This window comes from Bicyclus anynana, chromosome 5 (genome assembly GCF_947172395.1).
Source record: "Bicyclus anynana chromosome 5, ilBicAnyn1.1, whole genome shotgun sequence".
NCBI lineage: Eukaryota > Metazoa > Arthropoda > Insecta > Lepidoptera > Nymphalidae > Bicyclus > Bicyclus anynana.
In genome coordinates this window covers 13,333,578-13,355,832 of record NC_069087.1, presented here as the reverse complement: position 1 = coordinate 13,355,832, position 22,255 = coordinate 13,333,578, and the positions used below count along the sequence as shown (strand labels likewise).

At 34.8% G+C, this 22,255-nt stretch overlaps 1 protein-coding gene across 5 annotated transcripts in view; it reads right to left on the bottom strand.

Moving 5' to 3' along the window:
* The window catches only part of LOC112047055 (CAP-Gly domain-containing linker protein 1), a 49,061-nt gene extending 27,965 nt beyond the window's left edge, over positions 1-21,096 (bottom strand). For 2 of the 5 annotated variants that reach the window (XM_052881505.1, XM_052881506.1), the window contains exons 1-2: positions 20,836-21,096; positions 1,390-1,452 (exon numbers count right to left, since the gene is read on the bottom strand). In XM_052881505.1, the coding sequence (XP_052737465.1) occupies positions 1,390-1,452; positions 20,836-20,866 (94 nt within the window). In that variant the 5' untranslated portion in view covers positions 20,867-21,096. Of the gene's footprint in view, positions 1-1,086; positions 1,162-1,389; positions 1,453-1,914; positions 2,061-20,835 lie in introns of those variants that run through there. The other 3 variants (XM_052881504.1, XM_052881507.1, XM_052881508.1) reach the window with 3 other exon arrangements.
* Positions 21,097-22,255: the final 1,159 nt, after the last annotated feature.

The following is a 22,255-nucleotide window of genomic DNA, read 5'->3' as shown; positions in this document are numbered from 1 at the left end:
CATTCAACGCGTTTAAAGTCACACCACTTCACCACAATCTCATTCGGCATTTCAATCGGATCGCAAGCAACACACTTTTCAGTATTCTTCACCACAATCTCATTCGGCACTTCAATCTGATCGCTTATTGGATCGCAAGCAACGCATTTTTCAGTATTGGCAATGAAATCTGATGTTGTTAGACGCATTTCCTTGGAAAAGTTCGTTTCGTGCGAAACGACTTTAACTAGCGATCAGAATTATGTACATTCACGTTATAACATTGAACAATAAATAATAATGACCTTGACAGTTCTTGTAAACTTTATTGTCATACAGAATTGAGATAATGGAAAGTGGTGATGTTGTCGAGGAGGAAACAGCGATTAATTAGAAGATATTAATTTTTATTTTAGATATATTTTAGAATTTTCCTTAAAGTCAATAGGATAAATATGCTTTCGTTAAGTTGATGAGTATTGGTATCGATAATACTTTGATTAATTTAAAAAATAGGCTACCTCAAAGACAAAGAAGAACCTTAACGGCAATTACAAGGAAGATAAATTCGTACTTATTGTATTCTTCACACAATAGAGTTAATTAAAAGCAAAAGTTTTGTTGCGCCGGAATTCCGTAGGAGGACTTACTGTTATGGCATATATAAAATTTAATTTTTAACTTAAAATATATTATAAATTAATTTTTAATTTAGTTTATTTAATATATTATTATTAGATAATTTTCCGCGTGCCCTTTAATTGATTATTCGTAAATTTATATTTTATAGTTATTGATCTCATGCAGGAAACTCTACTGTATAATGTTTACCTAGCTACTTAGAATATTTATTAATATTATATATAGTTTTATACATTGGATAATTTATTCGTGCTGTGCTGATAATAGTTGTGGTAGTTGCGTTTTTTGTACTTGCTGTTCTTTCCCTTCACCTTCTATTAGATTACAAAGCGATATTCCTCCACCTGGTGTATGTGTTTGCTATTGTAATGATACGTGTGTGAATTATGTAGCTTACTAACCTAAATCTACTGCATTACAGTGATCATCACTACAAAATTAGTATTACTGAATAGGACAACTTACTAGATGCCTTGCGATGTGAACGTGGCCTGTCTGGCAAACTGCTGCTAACTTCGTCTTCTTCGGCTTCGATTAAATCTGTCCCACAGTCGACGTGCAAAAGCATGATAATAATGAAAATGCAATTCGAAAATACTATGTACATAACGATACGCAATGGAGTGACGTAAAAATGTTTTATGCGCTCGAACGTAAAGAAATAACAAAGCATACAACCATGCTTGGCATGTTTTCATGCAATGTTAATAATAATCTATAAAATCATACTATTTCTCAAAATGTCGTTACAAATGGTATGAAACTCACCTGATAAATATTTTCTAGACGAATCTTCACTCAATTTTCGCGCTGTGTCCGATGTACTGCCGTCTACGAGAACAAAAACAAATACACATAAAGCAAACAAAACAAAATTCATGCAAAACATAAAACAGTAATAATGTGTATAAATCTATTTCAACAAAAACACGTTATAGAAGGCGTAACAAAATGAGTGGGACTCAAGCAAATACTGAATGTTTAAAAATGTTCAAATATTATAAAGACGAATAGAAAATTTCCATTGTAAAAAATAGAGTAAAGCATCCATAAAGATAAATAGCATTTTGGTATTTTAGCACTTGTCAACAACAAATACATTTTTTACAAGACACAAATTAAGTCAAGATGTTTGATAAAATTGGTTATAATTATGAATTAGCTAGATTATAGTTAATGTATAGATATTAATGATAAGATAGATGAATTTTGGATTAAGTAGTCTTAAATTTTGACGTTGGAGATTTTGCTATAAATATAGCCGGTGGAATTTGAAAAGACAATGAGACTTACAAAGTTTAAGATAAATACAGTGGAAAATAGTAAACGATGGTGACGGTCCAGCCGGCTAGTCGAGACGTGTGTCCGGCACTGATCGCCCGAAGCCTGATTAATCATCTGCGACAACTGCGCAACGGGCTGGCCTTGTCAGAACGCGTGGGTTCGATAATCATAATTCTTATGTAAAGCTTTGAGAATCATCATATTCCCTATTCGCCTACACGTTTACTTCAGATATGCGGAAGAAAGGAACAACAGAAATTAGTAGTCCTAGGACCTGTTTCACCGCCTAAGTGTCGTATAGCTTATTCACAACTTTTGTCTTTGTCACTAGACATAAAGTAAGAAAGTCACTAAACTTCGTTTAGACTATTCTACACTTGTCAGAAGGCTGGAAAAAGTCTTGAGTCTCAGATTATCATGTGATGTTACATGTCCATTATTAGCATACTCATTGTGTTAATCTTATTTTTCTAAAAGCCTTTCCTTTCAGTATTATGCCGTCAATAGTAGATTATTATTTAACTTAGCATTATTTACTTCTGTACGTTTTCTTTACTTCAGTAATGTCGTTGCATAATAGTCGTTTTAAAAAAGTTCTAGTCAATTCTTAATAGTTGTACAGACAAGATATCTATAAATTACACGTATAGGTTAATGATGACGTAAATCCGCTACAATAGGATGTTTTTCCTCGAAGTTCAAGGTTGAATTATTATTATTTTTATCATACTACGTGAATTGTTCTTGTCACAATTCATTCTACATAATACACAGATGGTAGAAAATGAAAAATACCCATTATAAAAACCATGAAGTACACGCGGTACAATCTAATTGCATATGTATGATGGACATGCAAATTAATTCTTTCTTAGATTTTCTTAGAACCTATCTCAAAAATATTATACGAGTACATTTTACACGAAAAAAAATTTTTACCAATACGTCGTCATCTTTATAAAATATTACTTTTACAAGTTACAAATAGGAGTTCGTAAATTTTAACACAATTTAAGTAGCTTTGTAAGCAACGGGTCGATTATAATACTGCCAAGTTACTAGTTAAAAGCCTTTCAATTAAGACGTGTTTTTGTTATATTAGCTGCAAAATTTACATATTTCGGCTTTAAAGAATGGGATCATTATCATAACAAGATTTCTCTTGAAATTCTTTTGATTATTATGGAAAATAAGACATATGTCAAAAAATATGCGTCACATACATACAACTAAGTTATAATAATGTAGTTGTCATATTTTTAAGAATAATAACAATCTGTCGTTTGCATACCTAGAGAATAAGTTATCGGAGACTATCGGAAAATGCCTTGAAAGTTGAATAAACAGCGAGCAAAGCGACTTTGAGTAAAGGTTAAAAAATTAATTTCTTGACCAGAAAATATTACCAAAGTATTCTTAGTCCTATTACTAACCACGACATGAGGTGTTAATAAATTAAAAATATCTGTATTCTGCTATATCGAATATTGTCAAATGAAGATAATGTAAAATCCCAGTCTGGTTTTCATTTGTCTATATTATTAACGAAAACGCAAAAGCTGTCTACTCTTAACTCCGTGTGCTTGACAACGGCCAATGGTCAGATTTCAAACACGATTTGCATGACATTGATCAAGTTCACAAGTAACGCAATGACATACGCTACTAATTTAACGATTGTGAACAAAAAGAAGATTAAGTACAAAAAATAAACGAGTGCTTGGTAAAAAATTTGTACGTGTAATTTAGGCAACAAAATTTCCATCAATTCTTTGTGTTCTTGTAAGTAAATCTTTAACACACCAAATTCACGATGAAAATAGATAGATAAAGATATTCAACTTTAAAACTAAATTCAGAAGCTACATTTGTATTAAAGTTTTATTTTCAAATTCTATCAAATTCATACAGTGAAGAAAAACACGTAACAAGCACTAATACGACTACGAGGGTCACCAGTATTTTAGTATCAATTTAGGCTGTTGATGTATCACATGCCGCTTTCCCGCCGTACAAATGGTAATTTATCAATTAAGGACAATTACGCGGTTCGTGTCATCCGTGTAGGCTTGTCGGCAATTGATGCAGTTTACCTAGCAGCTGCACGGCTAATGGGATTCTCAATGGTGATTATCATTCTCAGCTATTGAGAGAAATCAGCATTCAATTCAATTTTGCTCATTCAAAAATGATTATAATTAGTATCCATCAACATGCAAGAATTATTATCGGAGAAGTTTTACGTACTTACATACAAATTGATCATTTAGTTGCTTGTCCTACTGACTGTGATAAAAATACATCTGACCGAGTTGGCGGCCGCACACTACCGCGATCCTATCAAAGGTAACTCAATACACCGCTATTTATTTATTCCGTAGGCAATAGGAAATCGATAACATCGAAGCTATTCGTAATTTAGAAATAGCACTAAGGTATTGTGAGAAATTGTTCACCCGTAACGTATCATGAAATATTAATTCAATCGTATGCAGGTATAAATTGTTGGTTTACTCGAAGTCCTTAAGTTGCATGAATCACGAATTTGGTGACTATGTTGTACTCCCATTTTCAGGTAAACAATAATATGCTATAATTCGTACCCTGACAGATGATAATAAACAACCATAAACCCATATACGTAAGATACGAATAAAACTCAAAATGGATATTCGAGAATAAAGTAACAACTGGAGAGTGATGAATGCTCATCAAAAATAACGAAATCTGCAATCAACACAACAAACCTAATAAAAATAAATTAGCAGAACAATGAACAAGAGAAGACCAATTCTATTAATAAACATATTTAATAGAAGCTGCAACTATTCACATTACATCAACATTATAACTGATATAATAATAACAATATTCATTAAAGGAACTATATCAACGATAAATGCAAAATTACTGGACATTATTATTGAGGTTAACAGTATCGACATAATTGCAGCGTTTGAATAATTCATTTCATAATCCACTGCGCCCTAAGGGTCCAGTATGGAGTGCACACCGATTGTCAATCAGAACACGATCGCTCCCGCTACGATAATAGAACCTAATGAGCCGCGATAACGCCTGACTGGCGTACTAATTAGGGGCTTCCACTCACGATGAGTGCCACCAATTAATTCATAATAAATCTCAAATGATCATACACACTCATAGTACTTGTAGTAATGATTTAATGTATTATGATAATATTTCGCTTTCGATTCAGAGCATTTTACACTTTCAAAATGCTTACTAAAATGTTTTTATGACTCGGATGCTCCAATGTCTAATTTATATTATACAATTTATATTAATATAGTAAATCCAAATCGGTTCAGTAGATGGTGTTATGGTTCGTATTAATACGTTGCTTTTTGGTCTTGTTTTCGGAGAGAGTAGAGTAGAGATTATAATTATATCAATGCAAGAAGCAAAATCTCACTCACTAAAAATTCGAATCATCTAAATCGTTAACTATATCACAAAATACATGAAAATAATACGAGAAACACTCAGTCATATTATATCGACGATAAAATCAAATTTAATTAAGTAAATTAATTCGGGATCAGAAAATATCAAACAATAAAGTTTTATTGCAGCACGTAATATAAGGGAAAGTAGAAAAACAAGGAAAACGGAATTGGAAGCTAAGGAGAGATCAGTAGCCGTAATGAAATTCTTCGCCCGACTGATTAAGGGTATCGGATCGCATATTAGAAATTGTTTGTCGTTGCAAACGAACCCATCTCATACAGGAATACCAGATATTCCGAATCTGAACACGAATGAAATATGTGCCTCAACTCATCCTTGCCAAATGGATTTACATGATATATTTAAAAATATACAGCAAATTTTGGTGTATTTTGGCAAATCGTGTTTGATACATGATTCATAATCATGAATGAAAAATTAAAATTAAGCAAGACCTTTGTTTTCTTACCACTTTGTTTTGGTATAATTTGTCTACTTTCTTGTACCTAGTTGCATTGTGTAAAGGCAAGCTTATTATAGACGCGTTGGTGACTGGTGTGTAAAACTGAAGATGTATTCAAACAAACACACACGCGCGCTTGGTCTGCCATCTGAACACTTCATCAAAACCCAAACAGACTTCTCGTAATAAATTGTCATGGACAACTGATAAAAGTTCTGTTCGAAAGTGCTCGAAACAGGAATAAACAGAAACTTATTATACTTGATATCAAAGTAATGTCCGAGTAATATACGAAGAATGTGCTCCTTGAACCACAACAATATATGGAATACGGCTAAGTCTTAGAACTATAACAGTCACGAAGTGGGAGATAAGCGTAAAGTCGTCTTTGTTCCATTCTCACGCCTGCGAGTTACAGTTTAGATTATTATCATAGGCAATGATAAATGCATCTAACTTTAAGTCGGACTAGAATGGAACCTTGACTTACTGCAGTCAAAACAAATATTTTGCCAAGAAATATACGCAATAAGATCAGGATAAAGGAGAACTTGATTTAACTTTCATTACAAAATCGGTGTTTGGTGTTCCTTTGCTTTCACCGATGAATCAATTCTTTCATATTGTATTACTGATACATACCAATGAATACAAGGCAATAAAGGATGTTAATAAATATTATTACCATCCTCTAAAAGCCAGGGCATTCAGACATTTTAGTATAAACATTGATAAATATTGAGGCCGAATTAAGCAACACCTTAAGATTTTCCTTGCATCATGATTTAAAAATGTTATTAAGGTTTTCACAGTATTACCTCAGTTCACGGTGTCTCTTTTGTTTACAAACGGAGATAAACACAAGTGACTCAGCCCTTACTTCATACTCGACGGGATAAACGAGTATATTGCTAAAATAGGAATGGTGCCGGTATCTGTGAACCAACTGTGTATATAGATCATATAAAGACATGATGACATAACGCGGCTACATAACTCGTGACTACATTTACTATACCTAGATATTATGTACAAAACTGCAATGTAGGTTCTAAATACCATTGCGTTGTATAATCTTTTTAATCTACAGACCAGAATATGGAAGTACAGGTAAAGCAATAATGAAGGCAAGAAAAATACTAATATCATAAAGTGAGTAGTGGTTATATAGTATAATATATTATCTGATTGTGATCTAGCTTATAAGAAGCCTTGCCATCCAAAGGCATAATAGGGGCCAGCATGTTGATTGTTGGTAACCTCATCTATGACTAAGCAATTGTCGTATACTGCATGTTACTGAAAATACATATTTTCTTTTAATCTAATGAATCTTGAAAAGAATCTTGGAATCCAATATTTTTTTTTACATTATATAGGCTAGCGCATGGCAGCAATCATGCTTGATAGTAAGCGATGATGCAGCCTATGGTGGAACGCGCTTGCCTAGAAGATGCCTATTCACTCTTGACTTGAATATGCCCATGTTGTAGGTGGTAGGGAAAACGGAAGCTGGAAGGGCATTCCATAATTTCGCAGTGCGGATCAGGAACGAAGAACCGAAACGCTTCGTACGTGTCCAGGGAACATCAACTACGTATGGATGCAGACCTCTGCGATGCCTGGCAGTTCTATGGTAAAAAGGTGACGAGGGAACTAGATCGATAAGTTCCTGAGCGCACTCTCCGAAATAAATCCTGTAGAACACCGACAGAATGACATTGAATGTCTGAAAAACTAATGTGTAAAATTCATATTTAAATGTATAATATGACAACAAAAATATGGAGAATACTCAACAGTCACCTTGAACTTGTAAACATTCTACGACTTGAAGCGACAGTGACGTAAGTGTTTGTTTAGTCAATAAAGTAATACAGGTAAATTTAGCACTTCAATACAAACGCCTCCATACAATATTGAATAAATAGTTCCAAGTATATCCTCAGAGTACAAACGTTTATATATTGCAATTCAATAAAGTAATGACATTAATATTTGTACCAAGGGCTACATTGACCCAGTGATCGCGTATAGTGATATAATAATTATGCTCATTATCAACAAATTCAACATACATACAAGCAAAGTAGCTTAGATTTCTTAATTCAATGCTTTTGATGATGATGTGTATCAGCAATAAAATACGTATTGCATTGTCTTAATATTATATTCACCCCAATTCACTTTTCAAGAGAATGTGATATGAATTATGCATTTAATGTTGTGATGCTAAGGTTACCTTAAACAAATATATTACCGTATGTAAGATTTCCAATAATAAATGACTAAGCTAATAAATAAATAATATTTTGAAATGACGTGGGAGAAGTCATTGAACTTTAATGACGATACGGTAATCTAAAAAGGCAATTTCTAAGCGACAACAATATTTAGATCATAAAGATAGAGAATGGCTAAAACGGAATGTCACCACTAACAGTTCGTATAGAGACAAATATAAACGAAGGCGCTTATAATGTTCTATTAACACCTTCGCAAAGTACAGCTTGTGGTTAGAGTAGAGGTACAATTTCCAGGAAAAATACTGTAGGAGTACATATTCTAATGATTGATTTCCTTATCAGTAAGTATCTTCATCAGATCATAGACAAATAAAAATAATGATGTGCATTTTAAATTAATTAACCAATTGAAATGAAAATCTAGTTAGCTGTTAGAAATAACGACTTTTCAAATTAAAATAAATGTAAAGCATCTCAATGAATAATATAATGATAAGCCAAAACAAGCAAATTTAAACAAACTTACACTCAACACGAGCTACTTTGAGCTCTAGGCTTGTTAAGTTGTTCTTGTAACGTATTATGCGATCCAGATGGAACATATTATGTTGCTTCTGAATACGAACAGTGCAAAGACTAGATCACTATTATAGTAAGCAGACGATCTGACTGTGCATCTACTGATAAGTCAATTTCCTGCTCGAATCCCTAGAGTGTAGACCTAGATAGATCCGATCGCATGGCTGAAAGAGTTATAAATCAAATGTAACTGTTATTTGATAGGTAATCTTCGATAACTCGATTGAACATTGCTTATCCGATAAAGTAGTTGTAAACAGTACCTACCTACGGAAAATCAGATAGTATCTCTTTTGTGAAATTCTGACTTTCTAAAAGGGGAATGTTAAACTAGTATCGGTATATCTAAATTATTAAATATACTATTATATCTACTAATAGCTATATGTTATAAAAATCCAATTCTATGTAAGAGCCAATAAAACCAGCAAATCTGATGCGGGTGTGTTGAACAGTTTATATGGGTAAGCAAATCCAGCTTAGATAGTACGAAAAGAAGAACTTTATATACTTTCTAAAAAAACAATTGTTTAACAGGCTTATCTGAAATGATAGTGGATTTTTTTTAACTCTATGATAGTGGAATTTTTGTAAAGTCTTTAATGAAAGTTTCTTTCATCTAAAATTACATGAGTTTATTTGTAATCTATACTAATATTATATAGATTATAGAGGAAACATTTGATTGTTTATTTTTTTGTTTGCATTGAATAGGTTCTAAAACTACTAAACTGATTTGAAATTTAATAGTTTCCGAACCTAGTTGATTTGAATTTTGAAAAAATATTTCACTCTTGGGAAGCTACACTATTCCCGAGTGAAATAGGCACTATCCCCATATTCCTACGGGAACGGAAACCACGCCAGCGTCTGCTCATTTATGATACAAATACGAGTACGTCGATAAACACTTTATTGTATACCGGAATATGTTTTTTATTTTGGAAAAGGAATTTCAGGATCCAACAAGAATTTCCACGCTATTAACCCAAAGGTGCGAAAGGTACCTGGGTATGTAAATTTAATTACTCATAGACACAGTCGTCGTGTCTTACATTCGTAATAGTTACTATGCAATACCATGACATAGATCTTTCAATGTTCTCGATTGCTTACCGCTATTTGAGGATTAAAATTTTTGTCTTATACGTTTTCAACAGTGGGGCTTTCTGAAGCGTACGTCTTCTACTAGTTTATGAACGAGTAAAGTTGATTTTCTTATTAGCTCTATGATATTTTGTAATATGATTTTTTCTTCATAATCTAAATATGTTACAAAACACGTTTTCAAATTGTTTTCAAATATTTAATTAGATACATATTATAGGTTATAGGGTAATTCATCAATGTAACAAAATTACTAGTAAAAAAATACATTTGTTTTGTCTCTCGACGAAAACCTGACAAATCCGTGAAGCAAAGTTACAAAAACAAAATATTTTTAACATTCGTGTCACACCTAAAGATGCACTGATACCCGGACATGAAGCATGTCCGGGTATCAGTGCATCTTTAGGTGGTGTGTAGGGCATGATATTGACTTGACAAATTTCAATTAGGGTAAAAATTCAATATTAAACATAATGAACTACTACAAAGTTATATCTGATTAAATATCAAATGAAGTGAGCATAGAAACTACAGATCAAAGCTCATAAATACGACAGTTTAATAACATGCAGATTTAAGTAGATTAATACGAAATGGATAAGGTGATTATTAATTATACAGTTGTAGTACGCACGACTGATGAACGCGGAAACTAAACGCAGTGGATGGGCGGGTCACAGGGAATATTCAATAAACCCAGTCTAGACACAACGGCGACGACGCGGCCCGTTATATAAATAGCATAATACCGTATAGTGTTGGATAGACTCTCAAACAGACTTGAAGCGACATATTTGGATTTATTCCAAAAAATACAACTCAAAAAGGTCTACCTTAAGCCAACATTTAAACGACTCACTTTAAACTTGAAATCAGTCTAACTATATGAACAGCGGTTATTTAAAATTGAAGTGTGATTTATTTTCGTTAAAGAGTAGAGAATTTTAATACTAGCAACTTTACCTACTGTAATTCAAATGTAACATAAAAAGGTATGACGAAGATTGTAAAACATTAAAATTAATATATTATCCTCCTGATACATAACAATAATATCCCAAAGGATTGTGCGAACAATATTCAGATTCGAGATATTTAAATGTCTAGCATTGTGCTACTCCGCGGTGAATAGATTTTACTGAGGCCTTGAATAATTTACAACGTAGCCTATTTTAGAGTAACATCTACTTTGTTGTCTGTTACAAGAATTATGATATACTTATATTAGAATTTCATTAAGAAGCTGAGCTCGCCGATTTGCAGTTCTCGTAAACTAAACTACATCAATTAATCAGGCAAATGTTTTTACAAATAAAAACGTAATTACACACATGTAATGCATATAAACGACGAGAATAGGATGGGAAAATCTCCTCGCTGCTGTTTGACCATTTAAGATTACAACTTGCAATCAAGAGGAACAAGTTTCTTAACGACTCCACATGGCGCCGAGCGCAAAAAAGTTGAAATTATACACGTGGCATATATAATCAATAGTAATGTTGAGTAATTGGAGAGCCATGAGTAAAGGACATTATGGCAATAAGTGCGATATTACGAGTATGTTTATTACGAGACATTTGCAGTGTCTCAGGACTGCGAATACTCAATATTTACCTAAAAACTAAAAATATTGATGAAGTATCTTCTGCAAAGTTATTGCCTTAGTGGCAGCATTTACTTCTGGGTAGCTACTTCGTTAAGTTATGGCTTAACGGAGTGGAGTAACAATGTGATTGTGAGTATTCAAAAGTTTCAGGATTGCTTAGTGAATCAACTATACCAAAATTTATACTGAAATTGATGACATACAAAGTAGGTATTAACAAGTCTGTAATAGTCATTAGTGAATAGTCACGACAGAGATAAGCAACAAACACAATACCGATAAGTATTGATTGTTATCTACCAATATTAGTCACTCTTTATTTAATGTTTTGTATTTGTGATTTCTAAAGCTTGTACAACAAGTGACGGGATAAGAAAGCTAATCTCACCTTCCATCTTTAATGGTCGTTTAATAGTGATGCTTGGTCATGGTCAAACAAACAAATTTAAAGGCGTGTGCTTATTTTATACCTACACTATTACATCTTATATTGATCCACTATTCAGTTGAACCTATTCAGTTTTTTCTATGAGGCTTAGAAAACCAGCAAACCCACTTACTTACAATTCAGTGATTTTCCTCTTCTTTTAATTCAAAAAATCGCTGACATTCTATTAATAATATGTGTAATGAAACGCCACTTGCTAGTTCAATACTGATTATTTATTGTCATACCCTCACATACATTAATGTTTAATATTTTATGTTAACAATACACTACATCTTTCCCCTTTTCAATAAAAGACAAACATTTATTCATTTACAACAATTACAATATCATATTAATTATTTTCCTTCCTTCTTATAATGTTTACTAAAAAAGGAATCATAATACATCTAAACATTATTAAATCAATACTTATTATAATCATAATCCAGGATTAGGAATATAAGTATAGGTACAGTGATAAAAAAAAAAAAAATACAATATTTATATTTTTACCCCATACAACAATACAATTTCATTTCAATAATTCTTTACATGCATATAATATAATAATTCAGATTACAATTTTCTATAATTCTCTTTTACATTCCTTCACATTTTTAATTTTTTAATTTTTTTTTTTTTTTTTTTTTTATATTTTTCAGACCGACATTCTAGTATTTACTACAAATAAACCATGCAACTAAACATAAAATACCTACATGAAGCGTAAATTCAACTGAAATAAATACCTATTCAGGCTGTATTTTTATTTTGCGCATTCAACCGAGCCTGTCTCCTTGTACGAGTTAACGGACGCGTATGTATTGAACCATCTTTCGAGTCCCCGGAGTGTTCCGCAGACCTAGTATCCACATCATGAGTTTGAATATTTGTCGGAGCCGTTTCAGATTTAACCGCCCCGGTACCGCTTGTACTCGCTCCAGTTTTATCGCCCTCAGCGAATCTCCCGTCTGTCGCCCGCTCGTACTGTTCTTGGCCCTCTTTTATATTTTGCCTACACACTAAATGACGCCGATTACGTCGATATCTACGTCTGACTTGATCCTCTACGATATACGACCTGGGTTCCGCGGCCTGCTGAACAATTTTTGCGCTCTTTCGGTTCTTACCGTCTATGATCACCACTTTATCGTCAACACGCAGAGGTCGAAGATGTTTCGCGGCACGACTATCATAATAAATTTTTTGTTTATGTTGTTGGTCCAACACGGCATCGTGATTCTTTTTGCGATCGACAATATCATTAAACAATTTATGATGTGTTGGCAGCCGCGTATTTAACCTCCTACCCATAAGGATCTGCGCTGGGGAGTCTATGTTTTCCCGCGGTGCAGTCCTAAGGTTTAACAATCCTATGTAATAATCTTTTCCCGAATCGAAACTTTTCTTTATTAAATTTTTTACCGTGCGGACGCTGCGCTCACTTTTACCATTACTCTGGGCATACAAAGGTGAAGACGTCACGTGTTTAATATCCCATGTACTAAGAAAAGTTCGAAATTCCTTCGAGCAGTAAACTGTTGCATTATCTGTGATCAATTCATTGGGAATTCCGTATCTAGCAAATTGCTCCTTCATAGCCCTTATCACCGAATTACTATTTACCGACGTCAATTCATTAACTTCAACGAAGTTCGAAAAATAGTCTACTAGGATAAGGAAATTCTTTTTCCTATACTCAAATATATCTGAGCCTACCTTGAGCCACGGCACGTCGGGAATGGCGTGCGGCAACATCGGCTCCCGGCGCGGCGCGGGCGCGTACCGCTCGCACGTGTCGCACGCGCGCACGGCGTGCTCGATGTCGCGGGACATGCCTACCCAGAACATCACCTGGCGCGCGCGCCGCTTGCAGCGGTCGATGCCTAGGTGACCCTCGTGAATCCTTTCTAACATCTCGCGCCGTAGTGCTGCCGGTATATATAATAAATAGTCCTTAATTATCAATCCATCTACATACTGTAGACTTTCACGATACGACCAAAATATCCTAAGATTAACTTTCACTTCGTATTTATTTTTAGGCCAACCGTTTACTATATATTTCACTAAGTCTCGACATTCGTCATCATTAGCTACGTTTTCTTTAACTAAACTCAATTTTTTATCACTAAACTGCAAATTACTAATCATAAAACAAGTTTGTGCTTCAATGTTTTCATTTAACTTTTCGTACATGCATTCCGGTAACGGGGCCCTAGATAAAGTATCTGCAATATACATATATTTTCCAGGAGTATATACGACCTTAAAATCATACCTCTGCAGTCTAAGCATCATACGCTGTAATCTAGCCGGAACGGAAGATAACGATTTTTTAACTATCGATTCTAGCGGTTTATGGTCACTCTGTATGGTCACGTCGCGTCGCCCTAAAATATATTGATGAAACCGTTCACACGCAAACACAATTGCTAACATTTCTTTTTCTATTTGTGCGTACCGACGCTGCGTGTCAGTGAGCGTGAGGGACGCGAACTCGACCGGGCGCCCCGACTGCAGTAACACCGCGCCGAGGGCCTCCGCGCTGGCGTCCACCGAAAGTACAACCGGGAGCTCCGTACTATACAATGCGAGCACCGGCGCTGTTGCAATTTTTGTTTTTAATAACTTCACCGCCTCCGAATGCACCGAGTCCCACACCCATTCAGCATTTTTTTTAAGTAAACTTCTAAGCGAAGCCACCGCCTGTGAATAATTAGGTACAAATTTTGAAAGGTAATTAATCATACCTAAAAACCGCTCTAATGATTTTCTATCACTGGGCTCGGGCATTTCCAGAATAGCTTTAACTTTGTTAACATCCGGTCTCATGCCCCGTTCATCGAAAATATGTCCTAAATACGTTATCTCATTGACCCCAAATTTACATTTGTCTTTATTAAATCTCATTCCTATTTCGCGCGCCCTTTCTAATAATCGATTCAATCGTAGATCATGTTCCTCCCGAGTCTTACCCCAGACCACGATGTCGTCTATGAATGAGTCGACTCCCTCCAGATCTTCCAGGTGCTGACGCACTCTCGCGTGGAATATTTCTGGTGCACAGCTTATGCCGTAGGGTAGTCGCAAGAACTGGTACCTGCCGTGAGGGGTGCTGAACGTGCACAGGTCCGCGCTAGCGTCGTCCAGCTGGAGCATCCAGAAGCCGCAGCGCGCGTCGAGCACGCTGAAGCAGCTCGCCCCGCGCAGTCTCGCCGCGAGGTCGGTCACCGTGGGTAACGTGAAGTGCGCACGCCGGATCGCGCGATTTAACTGCCGCGGGTCTAAACACACGCGTATATCCCCATTTTTCTTCGCTGTTATTACTATAGCGTTTACCCATTCTGTTGGATGCTGTACCTTGCGAATTACACCCAGCTGTTCCATGCGCTGCAACTCACTGTGGAGTTTCTCTCGGAGACCTAGTGGTATTTTCCGCGACGGACATATACTGGGTTGCACCGTTTTATCTATAACTATCCTATGTATACCAGGCAATTTCCCGATACCAGAAAATAAATCTGAATAACTTTTGTCTATATCTAAGTTATCTATTCTTTGTATTAAGCCCAGTTTTACACAAGCACTCAATCCTAATATATTTTGACATTGCATGTTACATACAACAAACTTCAAATTATAAAACACTTCCTTATATTTAACAGATAGGTTACATTGTCCTATTATCGGCACAATGTTGCCGGTATAAGAGTGCACTCGCCCAGTGTAAGGGCTCAATTTTTTGTAACTAAGACCTAGATTCAAATAATCTAATTTAGACAATATATTCAACATCGAACCGGTATCTAACTTAAACTTTAACTTCTTCCCATTACCAAACTCCAATAAATCTGTCCATTCCTTCGACCTTTTCCTATCACTTTCACAGTTACCTATCACATTCACAAAGATTAATTCATCATCAGACCCTTCCGATTCAATACCCTCACTTAGGTTGTGCACCCTCTTCCCTGGCATTCTACATACCCTTGAAAAATGACCCCTGCCCCTGCAGGTGTAACAGGTCGCGTGAGCCGCTGGACACCATTGCACTTCACAGAACTCACTACCACAACGCTGACACGCGCGGGCCCCTTGGCGCGCGGCCCCGCGCTCGCGGTCACGAGGTCCAGGGGCGGCGCCGCGCCACCAGCCGCGCGCGCGCCTCGCCGCCGGCACTCCGCCGCGGTCCCGACTCCGGCCGGTCTGGCCGCGCCCGGCCACTCCGTCCACACGAACGCTCGAACTCGCCTCTTCTATTTGCTTACTCTCATGCCTCGATATCTCATCGGCCTCACAGATTTGCATAGTCTTCGTGAGATTTAGATCCTCAGTCCTCAGTAGACGATCCCGAACGACATTGTTAGAAATGCCACATACTATGCGATCTTTGATTAAGTCGTCTGTGAGATGCTCAAACTTGCAATCTTGACTGAGCAATCTGAGCGCGGTAACATATTTTCCTATCGGCTCACCCTCGCATTGATTTCTCGTAAAAAATTTAAACCGTAACATTGTAACATTAGTTTTCTTTGTTCCAAAATGAGTATCAAATTTACTTTTAAGACATTTCACATCCTCTGCACTTTCCTCTTTACCATACGTGAAGGTTGAAAATATCTCATAGCCCTCTGGCCCGATGAGATTCACTAACAAGCTGGCTTGTACATCTAGTGGTTCCTTAATCGTCCCCGATGCTTTTAAAAAGATCTCGAATTGCTTCCACCATTTTGTCCACGCGTCCGCTCGCGCGGCTGGACTGCCATCGATGTTTAACTCAGCCGGTGGGCGAGCGTGCTCCATTTTAACGTTATACAAACTTGCATTAACGTAAATCTTCACTTATTTCAATAATTCACTGCCTCAAACTTCTAAAAACTAATTAAATAACTCGCACCGCTGCCACCATGTAATGAAACGCCACTTGCTAGTTCAATACTGATTATTTATTGTCATACCCTCACATACATTAATGTTTAATATTTTATGTTAACAATACACTACAATATGACAATTATATTTCAGTTATTACTCCGTAAATCGTGTAGACGTCCTTTCCAAGTTTTCTGCAAATTCAGCTTTAGGTATGTTAGTTATTATCAAATGAAAATTTAAGTTTGGTAACTAAATTCACTTGTAAAATGATACACCGATTGACGCTTGATCACTGAGACATATTTAGTTTGGTCCGATACGCTCGAAGAGAATCGATGTCGCTAGATTGAATGAAATTGAAACCATGATTCAAGGCAGTTCTTACTTCTTTGCGAATTATTGTTCTACGGGATATAAATTACAGAGTATATGTATAAAAATAAATGTAATTATATTGTTTAAGTTAAGTAACCTTTTTACGATCACCTGTCTATATTTTATTTGATTCAATGGCTTTATATACATCATCAGCATCTACTTTAGATCTCCCGCGTTATGTTACATACATAATGATTTGTTTGATGATACTAAATGACAAGTTTACATCAAGCAAATAAGTCACGTAGATCGTGCAGGTTACACCTGCTCTCCGCAGTTTCGCCACGGTTGACCGACAACAATGCCATGATCGCGTAATCGAGCAATTTCGACGCCAACAGCGCATCTCCTTTAAGGTTTGAGGATACAGACTTAAGAGTAAAACACAGGAAGTCATCTGTTCGGATGAGAATTCTTATTCAAGTCACAGAACGGAAAACTCACAACAACCTTTATGTCACTCTAAACTCTTCCACGAAGGTTATGTTGGACATAAACCTAAACTGCAAAAAATATTAATTATTTTTATGGTGCTTACGAAATGATCGTCGTAAGTTAAGTGGGAGTCTCTCCCACATTAAGGGCTAGGCTATGGCTGCCCACGACCACATTGGTTATTGATTGTTAATTGTTTTAATTAAAATTAACGAAGTTTAATTTAGATTCTAGTTATAGTAGTCTAGTAGAGATGTTATACTTTATATCAAAGCTAAGGCCAAATTTATTTCTTCCAAGTGCTCTATAAATTTCATTTCATTTTCAACTCATAGAAATTCAATAACACAAACTTAGCATAAAAAAATAATACAAGAAAAGTCCTTGAAAAGAATTCGACTGTTATTGTCAAGGACGGCCTACCCTTTGTGAACTTGGCCTCAAAAGAGTCGTTTGATTTCTATCACGGTAGTTTATATTAACAAACTTTCCATTGTATTAACCTATGTGGCTTATCGCTGTGTACAACCCGTTAAATATTCTAACTCAACAAACTATGCTGTGATGGTTTTTCCAAAACTAATAATGGATACCTTAGCGTGACATCTAATTGGCTTCAAAGCTATCATGCGACATGGAAAAAATAACTGGAATAACGGATATCGTGCAAAAGTTGTAACACAATATTGGTGATACTGATAAGATAATCACTATAATCCGTTGTTAGTACTTCGTGAATGTTTTTGGATAAACAAAATTGCAATTGTTAATAATTAAATAGGTACATTATATATACTTCTATTGTCAATGTTGTTGCATCAAAATGTCGAAGATGTTGATCTACGACTGTTTTTGTTTTGGCCAAATGTCGGTCTGTTGGTAGGAATGTTTAACCAACAAAAGAAATAAGCCTCAATGATAGATATGGAAGGGCATCAGCTACTTTTAACTAACCAGAAATTTTTAAAACAATTAGTAATTGACAGGAGCATTGACATAGTCATTTACAAACCAGTGAATTGTTGTCACTAATTTATCAAAAGTCATTGTTCTTCATCTCTTTATGTCTGACAAGGTTGAGATGCAGTTACACTTACGGTACGGCATGACAACAATCTTCTAAACAAGGTTAAGTGGCTCGAATACCACAATAGTAAAAACAACCAAGCCCGTTAAGTATTATAAATGTACTAGGGTATGTAAGGGTCACGGCGATCTTCTTACAATGGTGAATGATTGAAAGACAGATAAAGCAGGTAATTAACTACGACAATTACTTTGACATGGTAAATATATCCATATTAAAATTGTAAATGCGTTTGTCGGTTACCTTTTCACAGATAAAAAGTAAAGCAATGCACTGAATTTTTAGATGCATATTGGTATTGTGAAAATGGGACCTTAGAGAAAAACAAAGGTTACTTTTTATACCGCAAAAGTCCAATGGTTCCTGCGAGATTTGTGTAAAAGGACCCATTTTCTGAAGTTCGCTGAAGTAAAGTAAAGAACAGTGTTTATAGACGCTCTCGAACACATTTATAATACTGCAAGTTAAAAGCGAGAGGGTATAAAGAGGTTTATTTAATGAAAATGGGGTCCAAGGCGAAGTTCAAGGAGAGAGAGTCGCAGGGGAGGCTTGCCAGCAACCCTCAAAACTGTACCATTTCACGCTATAAATAAGTGAAATGTACGCCGCACGTTCATTAACATAGCTAACGCAGAGAATTATTTATGTTTTAGCATAATATTGATTTTTTGATGCGGGCTTTGCGTTGAGTTTGCTTGAAAACGTTTATGAATAGATAAAGTCTAAAATATAGATATTAAATTATATAGGAATTACTCTTATAATTTCGACATTGTTAACCTAACCAATGTTCATCATAAAATATATACCTACCTATATATAAGAACGAATCAGAAGGAACCAAATTGCTTTTATAATTGAAAACATTGTGAGAGTTCTGTCGAATCAGGCTTTTTATATAGATTTTGTAACGTAATAGCCTTAAGCTAAATATAATGAGATTACGTTTCTTGTAACAGTGACAAAAAAGGGATTCCTACATTGTTGTTAATTCGTTATAGAGTATGACCACCGCTACCTTGTCGGCGAATATACTTTTGAAATTAAATGAAATTTATAAAAAAAACACATTTGAATTTAAAAGTATTTACTGCAATTCAAATTATTAATGAAGATACAAGACAAAGAAAATCCAAATAAGGGAGGATAATAGGCACTAAACAAGAAGTATCAGTGGCTACTTAAGATGCTGGAATAGGCCTTACGCCAGAAGATGCAGCGATGACAGATTCCTTACATCCCACACGATTAAATAAATCTTATACGTCAAAATTACCTGTCGCAAAGACACAAAGCGACTTAGAAAATATTTCAATAGTAACAGTAAGTGTATATTGAAATTTAAAACAAAAATAGTCAGTATTGTATATTACAATACATTACATCAAGTAAGATGTCAGTCACGATTTAACGTATGCAAATATATTTGTCGTGAAAACCATAAAATGAGCATTTATTGTAACAAAAGTTTCCACGTCATAGACTACGCCTTTTAATTTATTTTCAACAAGAACACTAAAAACAAATACTGTGGTATGGTAATAGTGAAAAAATTTATTTTTAAATTTTTACTGAGTTTCTCATAGTCATAAATAGTTCCAACTTTAATTAATATCGAATTGATCATTACACCTGTATCCTCAATTACAATAACATTACTTGTACGAAATATTTATAAAGTGAATCACTTGAGCACCATTGCAACATAATTATACCAAGTAAACTACTTGACTATGCTGATATGCTCCTATTTTACAATAGTTAACACTGGAAGTTAACACTGAACCTGTTAATTGACTAACACATAAAGAACTTAGACACTCGTAGATATTAGAGTAGCATTGTTAAGCACAGTCTGATTTTAAAGAATTTATTTTGGCCAAACAGATCAAAATTTTTTAGATTGATAGATGTACTTTTTTTTTCAGAGACATTATTTTAAAGATCGATAGTAAGAAGATGATTTTCAAATAATTATTTTTATATGATAATAATTATAAATTCATTAAAACTATTTTGGCGTTAAAATTAGATGAGAAATCAGGAAGCTTTGTTTATTTCAGAGAAAGATAAATGAAATTTAACACAAATAAGATCGCAAGACCGCGTACCTTGGCAGGTCTAATATTTTTTAAATCTGAAACTTTATATTGCGAGCGAAATCATAATAAATAATAATAAACATTAACAAACATCACTATTAAGTAAACAAGCATTACTTGCCAAAAACATCTGATAACTCACCGGAGAAGCTAATTTTCGTTTCGACCGGCATCTTGGTCCAATGGATTACTTCGTATAATATATGAATGTATATAGCTAATAGTGTCCTATTTTTCGGTCCTTTTTTTCTTGCTTGCTTAATGTTACAAGGGTTTGTTTATAAGTCCGTGGATTCTGTCAAGCGACTGTCGATACGCGTGTGTCCCCCGCCTGCCGAGTGTAAACTGGCAGTCGGCCTTTAGGTAAGGTACGTGCGCGCGTTCGACTCGGTTCTCTGATATGGCTCTACTGTAAGGTTTTCAGCAAATCGTTTTTGCAAATTTAGAAAAAAGACGATATTAGTAGCCTTTTCTCGAAATTTTTTTTTACCTTAAGTACGCGTAATATTTTAAATTTCATTAATTTACATGAGAAATCTGGTATTCTGCAAAGACGTATATTGTAAGACCTTTAATGTTGAATTCTAATTCAACATAAAAGGCCCTACAGTTTAAATACTCTTTAAAAATTCATTCAAAGTCAAACAACAACAAATGCACTTGAATAAATAACCATTTCGTTGAAATGTTTAATAACAATTTGCGTCACTTTCTTTGAAGTCGTACGATCCTACGAAGTCTACTTACGGATACTACTAAGTAAAACTTAACCACAAATCAATATGTAGGTAAAATTGAATTGTGACTATATATAAAACTGATGATTTAACGTTGAACACTGCATGCCAATGATAAGGAAATATTATTATAGGTCAAAGATAGCATTCCGATTCATAAACGATATTACATTTTGCTTACAAAATTTCATTAAAGTTGTTAATTTTACATGGCATTTGTACGAAGTAGGTAAAATAATCTTACTAGAATGGTAGAAATCTATTCTCGTAAGTCTGATATCTGCATCTAGTACTACAGAATTACTAAATTAAAGAAAATTTTAAAACGGGAACTATTATGTAATTTGCTCAATTTTGTTTTTTTTTTCATACGTTTCTTAACGACTTCCAAGTACATCATGAAACTTCTAGTGGCAAGCCTTCTTCTGGGTCTGCTACCAAATCAAAAACCTAATGCAGTAGATTTATTGTTTGATTGCGTTTAAGAAAGTGTTATTTTAAAGGGTCTAACATGCAGAACCTTTAAAATAGCACTTTCTCAAAAAAAGCAATTATCCATTAATATGAACTATCTCCCTTTTAATAGAAGTAATAACATCATTCAGTAAATATCATCTATTTATTCAATTTATATTATGGACATTATTAGGTTCTTTAATTGATTTTGGTAACCTTTGCTAACCTCACACAAATTCCATTGTAGTATCAACATCAAAAACAAAAACACGAACTTAGGCACGCCACATTAAGCTTATATCGCGTGACGCAGCATTATAAAATTTGTTCTGGAGTATTTTGAAATTATTGAACTTTACACCGTGGCTA